The 17,035-nt window shown below is 36.1% G+C and overlaps 1 protein-coding gene across 2 annotated transcripts in view; it reads left to right on the top strand.

Annotated features, from left to right (window-relative positions):
* PIP4K2A (phosphatidylinositol-5-phosphate 4-kinase type 2 alpha) overlaps positions 1-17,035 on the top strand; it is a 107,752-nt gene that overhangs the window by 75,153 nt on the left and 15,564 nt on the right. The window contains exons 4-6 of one of the 2 annotated variants that reach the window (XM_027450633.3): positions 345-497; positions 11,722-11,868; positions 14,346-14,384. In XM_027450633.3, coding sequence (XP_027306434.1) covers positions 345-497; positions 11,722-11,868; positions 14,346-14,384 — 339 coding nt within the window. The remainder of the gene's footprint in view (positions 1-344; positions 498-11,721; positions 11,869-14,345; positions 14,385-17,035) is intronic. The other variant, XM_027450634.3, reaches the window with a different exon arrangement.

The raw sequence follows: 17,035 nt of genomic DNA, 5'->3' as shown, positions 1-17,035 counted from the left end.
AGTACAGTGGTTCTTTTGGATTTTAATGACTATATGTTTACTTCCCAAATGCTGATAACATACACATAACAAAGGGCAGTAAATTTTCATTGACTTGTAAATTGGTGATGGTCTGTACGTTTCCCCAAACACTCTTTTGTTCTGAAAATATTTTTTAAATGATTTGTCAAGGTAATGCAATATAATTAAATAAATGCTTTGCCGAATTCAGCTTACTGAATGCATACTGAATGCATCATGAATACTGAAAAAGATTTTAAAATAAATATAAATGTTTTATATTTGTTTTTATTAAAATTTGCATATTTTTGTCTGATGATGTGTGTTTTTTAATCAATTGACAGAACTCATTGACAAGAAGTGCACCGCTTGCCAATGATTCCCAAGCACGCAGTGGTGCCCGGTTTCATACATCCTATGACAAAAGATATATCATCAAAACTATAACAAGTGAAGATGTAGCAGAAATGCACAACATACTGAAGAAATACCATCAGGTAATAAGCTATTTATTGTCAGGGTGTGGGATCTCTTCTAATATATTACAGTGCCAATCTTTTTTTTAGTGTTAACGGTTTTAAATGAGTAAGCTCCTTTTCTTTATTAGGAAGATTCTCTTTCTTTGCATTCCAGGCTTGAAACTACTTTATTCTGGGCTAGCTTGGAGGTCTCTGTGTACAAGTGTATGAATGCTGCAGATGACCTCTTTCTTCCTGTTCTAATCACTGAATGTGTTTCACTAACAACAGATGTCAAATAATAAATGTTGTATTGTATGAGAAATTAAAATATATATATATAATTAATGTAAAATTCCTGCTATAATGTAAAAAAAAAAAAAGTTTTGCTAATATGCATTTCTATAAATTGCTTTAAAGTGAGGAGATCCCTCAAATCAACACTGGCAGTTTTGATACTGTGCCAGTGTATGATTTTTGTGGATGGTACAGAAGGGTACAGAACAGGTACAGAACTTGGGAAATAGAAGAAGCCTTAATAAAAATCAGTGCTAACTTTCTTAGTCCCAGATCTGTTTGAATAAGATCTAAAGCTGCATAAACCAGGAAAGACGCTAAAAGTCATATAAACTATGATACCCAGAAGGAGGTGTGTTTTTTCCCTTCTTCCCACTTTCTTGCTTACTTCCGTGGGTTGGGATTCCAGGTAAAGACTTAAGGACAATCAGGTTTTTTGTTGTTTTGTCTTATCTTGTCTTGTGGTGATGTTTAGTCATTTTCTAATAGTTTCAGCAACTATAATAGAAATCACAAACTCCATTTTGAATGCAACACTAAGTGAATATAAAGTACCCACCCTATTTTTTTATACTGTTACTAGTGTAAAACCAGTTTTAAAGCCATCTTTTGAGGAAGAAGAGAGACAAAGGCATGATTTTGGCATGCTAGGAATTGAAGGAATTGCTTGCCATCCTTGGTTTCTTCTTCCATCTGCTTCCCTCTCTACTTTTGTTGTGTTCAAGTAAGATCTGTGAGTCCCATTCAAGCCTAGAGTGGCTGTGAAGCCTTCAGTGAGATAGATGTTAATTCCTTCCTCTCTGCATGTTGTTGTTCTGTGTAAATAAAATCTAAGACCAGCATGTATTTATTTTAACAGACGAATATTGTCCCTATCATAAATCTTCGTTAAGACCATCTTTTAATTACAATTTTACTAACGAGAAATGTAAACTATTATTTAATTGTAATTTTGGGGTAATTGCCTATTAGAATGTTCAAAGTTACAGTTTTAGCTTTAATTGAAAACATTTTTTCATTTGTGAAGCAGTGTGGGAAAATTAGAAGTTCTAGTCCATTTCTTGTTTGGTATTAGTAACTAGTATTAATGATCCAGATTTTTGAAATCATTAATCCAGCTGAGAAGTCACATTGCTTTTCAAAACAGCCGCATCCTTTCAAGAGTGTGTCCATGAAGACAGTGCTAACATGAATTAACCATTATTGTAATCTTTATTCATTCATGCTTTCCAAACATCAGGGTTTGTAATAGGCTAGGTTACGAGTAATGATGATTTGCAAGTTATCTGTACCAGGCATCTGATTTGATTTTCTACTGGCAAACGTCCATATATGAATGGAAGCATGCGCTTATGTAGTATTAGTAACATCTTACACATCATTATGTAAGTATCTTAAATAGCTTCAATCTGAAAGCTTTCAGTGCTGCCTCCAAAAGATTCATAAAGATACAACTGGTATTTCTTTTTGTCTCAGAACTTGAGAGCACTTTACAAATGCCAAGGAATTCAAGTACAGAGGCAATTTAATAATTGGACTTTTAATGAAATAAATTAATTTCAGTGTCTTCAGTAATGTGCTGTTAAAAGAACAAAATTGTTCTAATTAATTAAAGAAAATCTAAATTAAATCCCACTAACTCTGGCAAGGTGACTGATACCATGTCCTGTGTTTTGCTGCTGGTAATTACAAGCTCGGTATCATTAGGTACAGCAGCTTGTCCCCTCATTTCTCTAGACATTTTTCAGACAAGGGAAGCATAACTTGGCATGCTTGACAAAATCCAGAGAACCCGTTGTCCTGGTGAGCAGGTTTTTAAATAGTTCTTCTGACCAAGTCATCCCACACAGGTGGGCCTTAGGCTGCTTCTGTACTGGCAAACCATTCAGTGGTGTTAACTTAGGCCAGTTGCTTTCAGAGCAGAGCTGTGGCTCTTAGAGCAGACCTTGGACACTCAGTCTTCCTAGGAGAAGGGCATGCAGACATGGTGAGACCCAGTTATGTAGTGCAGGGATTCTCCTGGGAGGAATAATCTTTCTCAGGTGCATGAAGACCAGAGAGGTGATTCGTGTGAATTTCATGATTCACGTGAATGTTTACCACGTTCCCAAGTTCCCCATGTCATATTAGTACCTCCAAGGGACCTGACATTAGGTCATCTGTCCATTATGAACAGTAACTTATAAACATTTTGTGTCTTGCATGCTCTACCACCTGTCCAGGAAGGCAGTAATTATTTTCCAGTTACTTCTGACACGATCATGATTGAAATGTGTGCCATTTGTGACAGATGATCTTTTTCCTATCTCTTTCTCAGTCCTTCTTTTTTTTTTTTCTCCCACAGATTGAAACTCTGAATGAGTTTCATGTAAACCACAATATTTACTCACCTGTTTTCTTATTCCTGCTAACAGCTCCAAGTTGATGGAATTGTTCTAGGCCTTGGAAGTAACTTCCTCCTTGCTTAGAACCAAATAAGCCTTACCAAATGGTTTCCAGGACTTCTTGAATTTCTGAAAAATAAATACAATTGGGTAGCTGTCTTTAACCAAGGAGGACTAGGGAGTGGATTATGTTAAGATAAGTCAAGAGGGGTGAGAGACTGTGTATGTTCTTCAGTCATCAAAATAGTCATTATCCCTGCCACTTACAAAATAGCTGTCATTCCACTTGCACCTTTTTTAATTACTGAGCTACCAGTGAGGCATCTGGGAGATAGTGGGGTCAGCACAGAAGTACAGCAGGGCAGTTTTCCCATGAACATCTCTGAAATCCACCTCCAACTAGCAGTGATTTTTTTAAATCACTGAAAGATCAGAAATAGACATGTAGACTGCCACTATCAAGTGTAGAATGCCTGGTTTTTAATGAACCAAAATTATAAAGGACATGACTGGACAACTTAGAGAAATTGGGCTATTTCCATGCAATAGAATGGCTAGTAACTTGTTAAGAGTGAAAATAAAATTTGTGAGTTTGACTGAGTTAACAGCTTTCTGGGTAGAGGCTCTAGTGCAATGTTGGGTGGTGTTTTTCAAAAGTAGTCAAGTTAGATGCCTCCCAAGTTACAGTATTGCTACTACTATTATTTAAAATTTAAAATAATAATAATAAAAACCTTAACAATATTAAAAATGAAATGATTGAATTCCAAGCCTAAGGCTACGTACTAAAAATTGGTAAATAACTAAAACTGTACCAGGCTTGAAGGGTTATCGGGAGAAGTTACTATAGAAACAGCATATAAGTATGTATGGCAAACCCAAATTAAAACTGTTGAATTGTAAATAATAGTTCTTACAATTTTAAATTATAGTTACTATCCAGAATTGTGAGTTGCATTCATACGTTTACCCCATCTGACATGACGCCTGGTTTTTTGTTAGTGGCAGTCAGGCCTACAGCCTCAGACAGATGGTGAACACTTCAGTCTAAACACTCACACTTAACTGTCTACTCATCAGATGAGTCTGATGCTTTCAGCACTGAGTAAGAACACTACAGCTCATTATTTTTTTTCTTGCAAATCTGAAAAAAGAAAATCGGGGGGGAAAAATAAACAACTAAGCCCTCCACTTCTGGCCTAAACAAATAGAGGGATTAAAGCCTTTCTCTGTGCTTGAAGTTGCAAAAGATGCTGACATTTATAGCAAGTGTAAAGTCCATGTCCAGATTTCCATCTACATTTAAAAATCAAATGGCCTAGACCATGAACCAGCCAGATTTCTAACCACAATGGTAAATATAGACATGTATTGCGTTAAGTTCTTCTGCTGTGAATTTCCTTGCTGGCCAGTTTTTAACTACGACAGTATTTTTTGATACTTAGTGTGAAATACTGCTTTTAGTCGTATTCAGTTTGGGCTGCTTAAAATATTGGTATACTATCAGTTATTAGTAGAACTCTCCTATCTGCTCTTCAGGCACTATTTCAGTTGAACATCATTTACCTCTCAAATATACTAGAACCATTGTAATATGGTCAAGTGGGTCCGACTTTGCCATACTGGAAATGTCCTCACTGTGTGGGCCTTACTTACATTTAGTGGTTGAACAACTTAAAATTGTGTAAGTTAATCAAGCATGTTAATGTTAAATACTTAAATAGTTTTTGAGGGCAAAAACAAATATTCATTTGAAACGGCTTCAAAGCTAGTGATGTTTTGTTTAAAACCTTTGCTCCAGACGCCCAAAGCACGGATCAGAAAACTGGAGTTTAGCCTACAGCTCCTTTTGTCATTGTTACAGGAGAGCTTAGCAAAGTCTGCTGTGATAAGTGCATTGCCAGGATTTCAACCTGTGTATAAGAACAGGTGTACAAATACAAATTTTTCAAGGACAAATATTTTCAAGGACAATCAGTGCCAGTTGAACAAAATTCTGTAGAAAGATGTTGTTTATGAACTGTCTAAATCAAGACGTGCTGTCCTTCCCAGCAAGCTAAACTTGCGTTAAAGATTAAATTGGTGTAAATCAATGTCCTCTTTGAGAATGGATGAAGGACAGGATGGATATTTTAAAAAATAAAATGAAAACAACTTGAGTTGTTTCTCATAAAAACCAACACCTTTTGCACACCTTTTTTCATTAAAATGGACTTCAGAAGGGATGCACTATTCCTCACTGCTGACACCCAGGTGATTTAACTGTTTTTGCAAGGAAAACAAAGTTGAGAAGCCATCTCAAACCAAGTGAACAAGAGGGCATTGTTAGCATACAATCTTTCGAGGATAAAACTAATCACGAGTGTGGGTATCCTTCAGGTTTTCCATAGCTGGCTGCTGACTGCATGTTCTCTTCCTTGCACAGGTAATTGCATGCAGAACTGATACTTATTGCACTGCCTGCCTGTTTCTATGGCAACCTGCAGAAGTGAATAGTAGATACAGCACGCTGGTAAAGGAGAGAAAGTGCCTGTTTACTGGAGGCAGGGAACAGGGGAGTGATCTGGAAGTGAATGAAAAGAAAGGAGACGATGGAAGGAGCTAAAAGGGAAAGACAACAGCATAAAGGAGAAAACAAAAGCAGGAAAAATACGATCTTAACTTCTGCAGAGGAAAAAATGTGAAAGAAACAGGAAAAACATTGAAAGGAAAAATCATAGACAATAATGCAAAGAATGGGGAAAATGTACCAAGAGTGCATGGTTCAGGGCTGCTCACAAATCAAGGAATAGTGCAAGGTTATTGAGTGGGAGGTAGGTGAAAACATGATAATCGTAAATAGATGGAGAATCATTACTGCAGGCTACAAGCAGTTTTGTCCCCAAAGTGGTGGCAACCTAGGCTGGGGAATATCCCAGAAAAGCAGGTAGGAACCAGGTGTTTAGTAATTTGCACTAAGGTGACCTAACATCAAGCCAGTAGCTTACTAAGGCAGAGCTGTATTTAAGTTTGTGTCATCCCCCATCCATGTCATTACTTGCATGGGTTGTCAATGGGTAGGGTTTTCTTTTTGCTCCCTTTTTCTTCCTGAGTTACATCTGTATGTATGACAAAAAGAAGGAGAAGGGTCAGTAAAAAGGAAAAAAAAAAAGTGCTATTATTTAAATGCAAACTTTCATGAAGGATATGTTCCATCTAATGGTGACCCTGACTCTATGTGTCCCCTATTGTAGTAAGAGGGTAAGATTTATGGGAGTTTCGCTTAAAAGCATGCTTTGGAAAAGCCATTCTACTAGCTCCTGGTGTGAATCAAGAGGCTGCACAGAACACGGTCTTCTGCCCTGTGGAAAGATAACTTTCCTATAAAGCAGCTTTGATATGAAAAAACAGGAGCAGCAGAAAAAATAGAGATAGGAATTGAAGTGTTCTTATCCAAACAGACTACGTTTCACCTCCATTACTTGGCACACTGTTACCTATGCTAGAAGTGACCACAAAGATAAGAAATTTGTTAACATGGGCATTAGATAGAATTCAACTTGTGCAAATGGGCCAGACCACCATGGACTGGAATTGTTACTGAAAAACACCTCACTGAAAGATTGGGTATTTCATAGGTAGATATCCCATCTTCCAATGAGGTTTTTCAGCTGTCTCTGTTGAGGCCTGGATTTCACCAGCAGCTGTTCCTTGTATATTCAGTGTATTTAGTATTCTGCTCCTGATGCTCTGCAGAGCACTTTCAGAAGACACCAGCAATTGCCTCGTTTGATTGTAGCATTATCAAGACTAATGTTCCTGGTAGCGGATATGCAGCCTAGATAATCACAGGTGTTGGTCACGTTCAGGTTACGTTGCACTTGACAGTAAATTAAACTCAGGGCCGAGTCTGAATCAACATGAAATATGAGTCTGTGAATCACAGGGCTTGTATGCTAAAAACTTTATTTATTGAACACTTCCTGAAATAAAATTACTTTCTTAAATAATTTACTAGAGTAAAACAAGGTTATGTATCATGAAAATCTACATCTAATGTTGTTGTAACTTCCTGTTGTGTGTTGTAATTCAGTTAATTAATTCTTTCAGTGGGTCGTATATATAGTGAATGGATATGTTCCTGTGAAATTAGTAGGTTTCAAGTAAATGGCAATAATCTGAGTATTCTGAAACTTGATATAACTCCTTGGACAACTCTTCAACCTCCTTTCTGGGAGCTGATCCCACATGCACATGCATGTACACACAACATACTGCTGGAAGATATTTTCTGATTGTGGGCAAGAAGATGTGAAAGTTGAGCCCAGAAAAAAAAATATTGTCTTTCAGCGTCCAAGACATTTGTAAATAGTTATATATTGCTTGCCATACGGTTCAATTAATGAAAGTGTCCTAGTGAATTTATAGACTTGTCGTCTAAGCAGTTGATAACTTAAGCACAGTGTTCCCTTAATCAAGTTGTGGGAAATCTTGAAGATAACACATAAAGGGGTAACAGAGAATGAGCGTGTTGTATGTTTCTGAATTAACGTTTCCAAATAGCTACCTGTCAGAAATAGCAATGTTGAGTTTTCACATAAGAAATGAGGTAGATCTATTTCAGGAGTTAGTCCTCACTGATGTCAAGCTCATTCCCCAGATAATTTTCAAGGAGAAGAGGAGAAATAGCAAAAACTGGAATTTTATCCTATATTTTTTTAAAAGAGCCAAAAATGGCATAGTATATTTGCCAATACAATTATGTGCGCCATGTTATCTTTTAGTCTTCCTGATAGCTTACTAGCATTACCAAGGGGAAGTAAGAAGCTAAGAGTCATATTTTTCATGTAAAATGAGATAGGATAAGTTCTGTTCTTATTAAGGAAATTTGAGGCTGTATTTATACAAAGAATAATGAGGATATAAGGTCATAAAGAATTTCTTACTCATTTTCAGCTTTAAGCATGGGATTCAAGAGAGCTCAGAAAATTACATATTTAAAAACTATATGCTGCACAGCTGATAAAATGTGTCAACATGCTGATCATACTTTATTTTGTTAATGGTAATATTGTCCTCATGCTGTGCAGAAAAATGAAAATTGTCTGAATTAATAAGAAAAAATGATAGGGTGTTTATTGTAACACTCTTTAAAAAATGGATTTTGTTACTACGTAGAAGGACTTGTAAATGTATTAGCTAAGTGTTATAGAATTATTTAGCAAGGCTGCTTGATAGAATTGTTTTAATGTTCTTTTTGGAAAGAATTAACAAAAAGGAGTGAAGGTCTTTTCTTTCACTGAAATTTAGCAGTCCTGTTAAGCATGTACCGGCTTATTTTCTAGGCTCACTTTTATTCCAGCTGTGAGTGGGAAACTTCAGGAAATCATTCCTAAAAAGCACCTTGGGGTGACTAAATTGCTACTTCATTTATATCAAGATGGACAAATTGAAAATCTACCAACCACAGTCACCAGTGCAAGTCCTGCTGGACTCCCACCCAAACAGATGACACGTTTTGCCTCCTCTGTGATGCAGATATGGGGGATTGATAGTTTCAAAGGTAGGAAGTTCTAGACCAACCTTGTAGATTCTGGAAGCGAGCAGCATTCCTTCCTCTTTCCTTTGTCTCCCCGTCAGGATGAGAAATGCTGTCATGGAAAGCACTGAAATAATTTTAGGGGCTTTTCTTTAACTTGCAGTGGCACAAGTCTGCACAGTCATCAACAAGTAGGAAACAATGGTTGCAGTACCTGATCTGCTTTTGGAAGGAAGTTCTCCTAGCAGTCTGCAGTCATACAGCCAAATCCCTTTTTATCAGATGTCCTGTGCTCCATGCTAGCGAGATGGGCTTTTCAGAAGACATGTTAGCAAAATATTAAAATGAAACAACCATGTTAGCAAATGACTGACTCCAACTTTCAAATAGGACTTAAGCTACTCTCATTAGTTGCCTTTTCCCATGGCACATCACACAGAACAGTTTGGGAGATGGCTGTATACTGCCAACCAAAGGCTTCATTTTATGCTGTTACGCTGGGTATTTTGTACATGTTCCATGTTAATGGCATTGATGTTTTACAGATGGGGACTCTCAGGACCAGAAAGGTTAAAATCAGAGAGCTGGGGTTGAAGAGATTATTTAAGTGTCAAAACTGTGCCCTTGCAGCTGGAGGAAAGGCAACAGGGGAGGCAGGGATTAGCCTGGTACTTGACGTGCCCAGGTCCATTTCTTCGACAGGCACAAATTCCCTGTTTCTTCTGCATCTCAGTTCCCCATCTGGAAAACTGGAATAATAGTGTTTCTTTTACAGCATGGGAAGTCAAACTTTCTAAGTAAGAGCTGTAATATTAGAAATGGATGGATTCTTTATGCAGTTGAATGCCCCGAAATTCAGTGGCACTGAGCTCTTCTTGGAAGCTAGATTTGTCACAGAAATGAAAGATCTTATAGAAGGAATCATCCAGTGAACGTTGTTGTGAGAACAATCCTTCCCACCTTCTAAAGCAGTAGAAATACATTTGCTTTTAGAATATATGCCATGTACTTATGTTTGTGGAAGCATAATCAATGCAGCCTGAATAACAGGAATTGCTGTTTTAAACAGGTTTTCTGTAACCTTAGCGTTAATAGTTGTAATTTCACTTTATGATCAGATCTTTAGGAGAAATTGCTGACATTCAAAATGAGTGATGTGTCCTGGAACACGCTGTAACTGCTTTGTGAGGTTGATAACAGTCCTGTGACCAAAAAGCCTTTAATTCAACAACTCCACTTCCGCATCTGGTAAAAACAGAAGCACTTCTCAGATGCAAAACGATCAATCTTTGCACACTCTTCAGTACTGAAATTGCCTTTGTGGCCAAGCTGCTTACATTCAGGGGGATACGTCTTTCCTTACCGAGGTTCTGATTTGCTTTCGCTGAGACTCTGTTGTGGCTTAGGGTGTTTTGCCCATTCATAGGCAGTTTGAGCTTAAAATGCTAGACTGGAGCATGTGTGGCATCTGTTTGGTATTGTAACCTCCAGTAAAGCTGCAGGGCAGACAGAAAATGTCACAGCCTAAACTGTTGTAGCCTCAAGAGCTTGTGTGTCAGAGTTGTTAGCCAAAATTTTGTTCCATGCACCATCAGCAGCTTTCAAGCTTTCTTGTGCATTCACTTTGGTTCATGCCAGATAGGGTTGTTTTCAGAACTCTTAAATCTTTCTTAAAAGCTATTTTTGATTTTCTCATTTAAAAAAGGAAAGTCTGTATTTGGTATGCGCAGATTCCAGTATAAAGTTAGTGAGAGAAATTCCTTAAAACCAGCACAGCTAAATATTACAGTCAGTTAAATTACGAAAATTACATCTTCACAGTTCCAAGAGCTCTGTTACATAATTTGTCATCAAGCAAAGTATCTTTGTTAAACAATTCAAATCGCTTATTCTGTCAATTTGTTCTGAAGTCTCTTGTGTTTTAGAGTAATGTGTTTCTAATAACCAGGTCACTTTGGCAGAAAAGAAACAGAGGTTTCACTATTCAACAAACATTTAAAATCTGGTGTGCTTTGAAAGCTGACTCTTGGTTAGTTTTCTTCCTTCCTATTAAGAAAATTATTTTTAAATTTTCTCCAAGTTCCTCTGTTTGAGAACTGGTAATAACAGAAAGAACAAAGCTGTTCATTGCTTTTCTGTTCTGCATCATCATGACTTAACAGAGTGGATGTATGCAAGTTGGTTTTAGGATTAATATAGTATGGACATTCCTACTGTAGGAATAAATATTCATCCTTAAATAGTTCTCATCATCAATGTAGTCTGTACTTTTTCTGCTTCCTCCAGTGGTTGTTAAATAGTACTGTGAACTAATATTTGTAAGGCAGGTGATTTAAATAAATATATATACATATTAAGTTGGGCTTCAGGTACAATTGACCAAACTTTCCAATGTTGGTAGCGCATTTCTATTTCAATATGGAAACCTTAAGGGTGTGAAATGATTCTTAAATTAATTAAAAAAAAAAAAAAAAAAAACAGAGATCTTGCATTTCTCTGCTTGACTCTATTGACCCTGAAATGCAGCCATCACGTGGGAACTGGCAGATAGCTGCTGATAATAAATGATACGCCTTGCTGGTGACAGCACTGTAAATGGTCATCATAATAAACAAATACTGAGAACAGAGAAATATACAAATTAAATAAGGGACAACAGAGTACAAAATAGAGCACTGTGATGTTTGAAAAGTATTTCTGTTTCGTGATGTCAGTACCAGATACGCTATCTGCATTAGGTGCACTTTTGGACCACAGAAGTGGACAGGTCTGCCACAAGGAGCCTACTCTTTCAATAACATCGTCTGTAAAAGTTGAGAGTTACAAGTTTAACCTGTAACTTGCAGTTCAAGATTTTATTTTTTAAACACTGGCTTAAAAGCAGGATAGCCTCCTGCTGAAGTGTTTGTTTCTGGCATGATTTTTCAAAGGTTTGTCTCCAAGCAAATACATATTCAATAAATAGATATGTTCTTTCTCGTTGATTCATCTTTAAAAATGTGTAAATATATATTTGTGTAAAATATATCCATCCTCATTCCTGTTTTTTATTTTGCTTCTGCAGTTTATTGTGGAGTGTCATGGGAATACGCTTCTTCCCCAGTTTTTGGGCATGTACCGGCTCACTGTCGATGGAGTTGAAATATATATGATTGTTACAAGAAATGTGTTCAGCCATCGTTTATCTGTTTATAGAAAATATGATCTAAAGGTGAGAAATAACTGCTGATAATATAACTGACAAAGTATCTGAAAAACTTTAACATAATTACTATATTCTGCTGATGCTTGAAGATTGCTCAAAATTATAATTAATTTAAAACTGTGTTATGTTACAACCAGCATTTGCTGGTTTATTTCTGTATCTAAGTTTAGAAAAGCTGAAAAATGATTTTATAGAAATTGTACAAATTTATCTGTACTATGCATGGTTTAAATGGAGCAATTTAATCAAATATGTTTGTTAAATATAACTAAATGTCTAAGGGTAAAACACTTCACACAAGTAAAATAACAATTCTGCTTACTATAGGCTTTTATCAACATTATGGAAAGCCACAGCTGATTCTGCAGAAGACTTATAAAATGAATGCATAATGTCATAATGTTGTTAATAAACCAACTACTAAAAAAGTAGTTATGCTACTAAGTACATCACTGCTATGGAAGCTTCATATTTCATGTTGTATTTTAAAAATAATTCAAGTAAGAAGAGAATGGTTCTTAGTACAGAATTTCTGTTGCTTTTCTCATAAGGTGTGTTTTAGTTTTGCTCCAAAATGTAATTTTTCTCAATATTTAATATAAAGCCCTTAGAATGAATGCCCAAAATATGGTCTTAGTCTTCCTGTCTCTAAGGAATTGTTTTTTTATTTCCACCATACAGTTTCCCTGAGAAATCTACTTCTTTCTAATGCATTTAATTTCTTTGTTGAACCACTAAGTGCATCTGCAAACTTATTTTAAGATATTTACTTAGCATTCTATATTAAGAGACACATAGCGTTACATATTGCACCATCCTTCCTTACTGTCAGGTATTTACCTAGAAATTGGTTAGATAGTTGACTGAACCTGGTTTGCAAGAACTGATTTCCTGACTGTTGACTTTTTGGTTTTCAGTGTTCAACAGAGCTTATCAGAGAAATGTATTTTTCATTTTGTTTTTGTTCTTTTTTGAATTTACCCTCACAGACTTAAGCAGTTTTTCATTTGATATTAACCAGTTGATGCATGACATGACTATTAGATGGGCAGAAATCAATTATTCAGTCATAACTTGGCTTCTTTTGGAGGATTTTCTCCAAAAGTGCCACTAAGAAGGAGTGAGCGATCTCATACTTAAATTGGAGATGAGTAACTTCCAAAAATTTGAGATAACTACATGTGTTTTAGAGCATCATAATGTCCAGAGGCATTAAAAAATGGGGACAAAAGCACAACAAAAAAATATAAATAGTATCCTTAACATTTGACAACCTCTGTAATTTCTACTACTGTAAATCCTCTTTTTTTTTAATCCAGTTTGGTTTTCTGCTCACCTTTGTCCAGGCCCAATAGTTATGCAGGTGGAGCACAGAATACAATGTAAAAGATGTATCATCACTAAACCAAAATATCATAGACTTTCACTAGTTTTTTGTTTTGTTTTATCAGTTAAATATATAATGAAATGAAATCGCTGCTTGCTGGTCCATACAAAATACTGAGGGTGTACTGTCTCATATTTATCTTTTCTCTCCATCCTTTCTGAGTTATCTAAGTTTGTCTCTGCAAACAGAACAAACGGGGTATGAAAAGGTGTGGTTGGGAATCCTCATATTCTTTAAACTAGTGCAGCTCCACTCCAGCATTTCTTTACACAGTGCATACTTTCCAAGCAGAGAGCTGATCTACCCATCTTTCAATATCCAATGGTTATCATGTTACTGTGTTAATGAAGATATAACTACAGTTATTACTTCTTGTACTGCTATTATGATAGATAAACTCTGGGTACTTAAAGGTGTGGTCCTGCTCCAAAAAAAAATGAGAGGAAATATATACAGACATTTTTTGGTCACTTAAAGCTTATTCATAAAGCCCATATAACTTACTTAATTTTTTAATGATTATAACTAGTATTTTAAAATACCCAAGATGCCATTGGCAAACACTGTAAATCTTGTGAAACCACTGTTGATCTCATCTCTTCTTTTGACTTCATGTTGCACTGAGGTACATTGTTCTTGTTTGTACTTTATGATCTTTTTAAATATTTGTATGTATTTATATTGTGACATCCTTTTCAAATGTGTATTACGTATGTCCAAGTAGTTATATAGAATAGGCTATTCCACAGCTATACAGCTAAATTGGCACAAAAAGATCAGAAGTCTGACAAGCCAACTGAACTTCCAAGGTTGTCTCAAAATTAGGATGAGAGGTGAGGAAGAAAACCCAACAGTCGGGGAAAATAGATGTAGAGCGTTTGAGGATTTAATCCATCTTTCTTCTCTCATGATACATCTTCTTCAAGTGATGGCAGAAGTTCAGTGCTATGGACATTCTACCTCCTGTATCACCTTTCTTTAAAACAGCTCTCAAGTTCAGAAGATGCAGTTCATCCACTTTTTGACCTGTTATCGTAACGATTTCAAATTAGTTTCTGACATATGCACATTTTTAGATCCATTTTTTCTGTTTCAGGGCTCTACTGTGGCTCGAGAAGCCAGTGACAAAGAAAAGGTATGGTGCATTTCTGTTTACTATTCAGTTATCTAAACTGCTAGCTAGTGTCAGGACAAGCATAATCAGTGCTGTTCTGCCTCTTTTCTTTGTTTTCTGTCATATTCTCCCCTCTTGAGTTCTACCTTATTCCCTCCTTTATCTTTCCCATATTTACTGCAGACCTTTGACTATTGGTTTGCAATGGTGTTGAAATTTCAGAGGTAAGTGAGCCACTCCTCTACCTCCTCCTTTTCCTTTTTTCTCTTCTCTTCTTAGTTTCTTCAGGGCCTGCCCTGTGGTAGGAAAACATCAAGTACTTCATTCTCTTTCTTCTTGCTTCTTCATCTTCTTTTTCTTGCTCTTTAGTACAGAGATTTATGGACACTCCATGTCAGTTAATGGAAAGGTGTGACATGGCACCACTTCTAATGTGAATGCAAAGTAGAATCAAACCTTGAATTGTGAGAACCATTTGGGATATAAAGGTCGGATAAACAAGCCAACAACTGACAGAGTTAGATATACATGTATATGTAGCTATAATCAGAGCAATTCTCCCTCAAATTCTGTAGCTGGAACTTTGCTCTAAAAGGAAGTTGGTCACTTTGTTTGTCTCCATCTCCAACTTCAGTTCATTTGGAAAATTGAACGTTCTCAAAATAAACATTTATCTGAGGTTCCAGTGAAATACGCCAATGGCACTTAAGGAGAGGTTTGTCTAAAGATTCTGCAAATAATTGAAGGTGGGGTATAGTCTCTGATCTGTAAGACTTCTTAGATTTCCAAATTTTGAGTGAAGTCTAGGAACCCGTACCACTAGTTTTCTTAAGTTTTCCATATTCCTTCTGAATTATGCTGTTGCATAAGATCATTCAGCAATTTGCTTAAAAGACTTCATTTTGTTTTGTCCCAAAATTCCATTCTGATCACTTGTTTTTATCCTAAGCATTAGTCATACCATACCAGCCTCTTTAACTCTTCTGTGAATGACACAACTACAGTAAGGGGTAAGGGGCATGCAATAGCTGTCAGTGCTGCAGTTCTAGCTGCAAGAAAAACTCTGCGTGCTAAGTTTTTCCACTTCCTCCTAAGGTATGACTCAACACTTAAATTCTTCTTCCAGCATTATGCAACTAACATGTGCCAAATGCCAATTGCAGTTTCAGTAATCTGCTTTAGCTCTCTTTTGCTGTACTAGGCCCTCAAGATCATGTCTTGAATGGTCTTCATTCTTTTCTTGTGGTCTATTTTTGTTCTTGTTTAATAGCGCAACCCTAGTGTTTTGGAAGCAAATAAATTAACCCTTCAGTGTCTTGCAAGTGATAACCTACTGTCACTGAAAAGCTCTGCTGGTAGTACTAAAATAATTTGGTATAAATGAGGAGGGCAAATTATTTGGATGGGACTACTTTAGATTATAATTAATACTTGGAATAATAATGTAAAAATGAACAATATTATGCATTTTCACTCAATCATAAATAAATAATAATACACAGATATTATATGGTAATACTAAGTGATATAGTATCACTTAGTAAACTGAGTGAGAACCTGAAAGAAACACTGCCTTAATTCTGTTTCCATGCAAGTCCATAGCAAAATTACTATTGGAGTTCATGATAGCAAAGTTGAAACTAAGCTGTATAGTTTTGTATAACTATATAGAAAAAAATATTCTCTATACGTAGTATGAAATTCTGACTTTAGTGAGGCCAATGACAAAATTCCTATGAACTTCAACATGTCTAGAGCCTCCCCTTCCATTTCCAGTATTTATATGAAAGATATACAAAAAATTGCTCCCCCAAATTCTCCAGATAGTTTAAGTTTCAGACATCATTTTCTTTTCAAAGGAATTTGATTTCTTGGAGGCAGAAATATCTTAAGCCTATCAAAGCTGTAAGCAAACAGTCTCAGGCTGCTAGAACAGATTTTTATTACTCATAATTCCCCTCAAATGTCAATACAGCGCAGCAAGGAGGCGACAAGCTACCGATCAGAACAAACATTTCAGAGCAAGAGAATGAATTGGGCAGACTGCTAACTTCATAGAGGGAACAAAATTTTACAAACACTTTAAGAAAGAATCTTGCAGATTATTCCAAGCAAAGGAAAAAATAATATTTTGCTTATTACATGTTTTCTGTGTAAATTTTTGAATCTATCTTTTCATCTAGAAAGGGTGAGAAGAATACACTATCAAGTGTCTTCACTGTAGATGTTTGGAACAGTCATTATCATTGTGATCTGAATCTCTCCTGTAATAGGCAGTAGTTTACTTGCATAAACTACTTCAATTATTTCTAAAGAGCAGTTTTTGAGATGTTTAGTGATGTGAACAGACAAAGAAAGCTTGGTTTTTGAAGCTATATAAGCAGTGCTAAGACCTGCTATCAGGAGGTGTGTTTTGCATGTCACTACATTGAAGACTTTGAGGATTGTGTTGAAATCTCCTAAGGTGGAAGAAACTGCTCTTCAACTGCTCTTCCAGAAAAAAAAAAAAAAATCTCAAATAACTATCTGGTGTAGCAGCTTATTAGCAAACTTTTAGCCAGAGCCAAATTAAATCATCAATTTATTAATATCACCCTAAAATGACATAAATAACAATAGAAATCCAATTAATGACAGCATTGATCAATTACATATTATAAAGATAGCCATTG

Source organism: Anas platyrhynchos, chromosome 2 (genome assembly GCF_047663525.1).
Source record: "Anas platyrhynchos isolate ZD024472 breed Pekin duck chromosome 2, IASCAAS_PekinDuck_T2T, whole genome shotgun sequence".
Classification (NCBI taxonomy): domain Eukaryota; kingdom Metazoa; phylum Chordata; class Aves; order Anseriformes; family Anatidae; genus Anas; species Anas platyrhynchos.
This window is presented reverse-complemented; position numbering and strand designations above follow the sequence as displayed.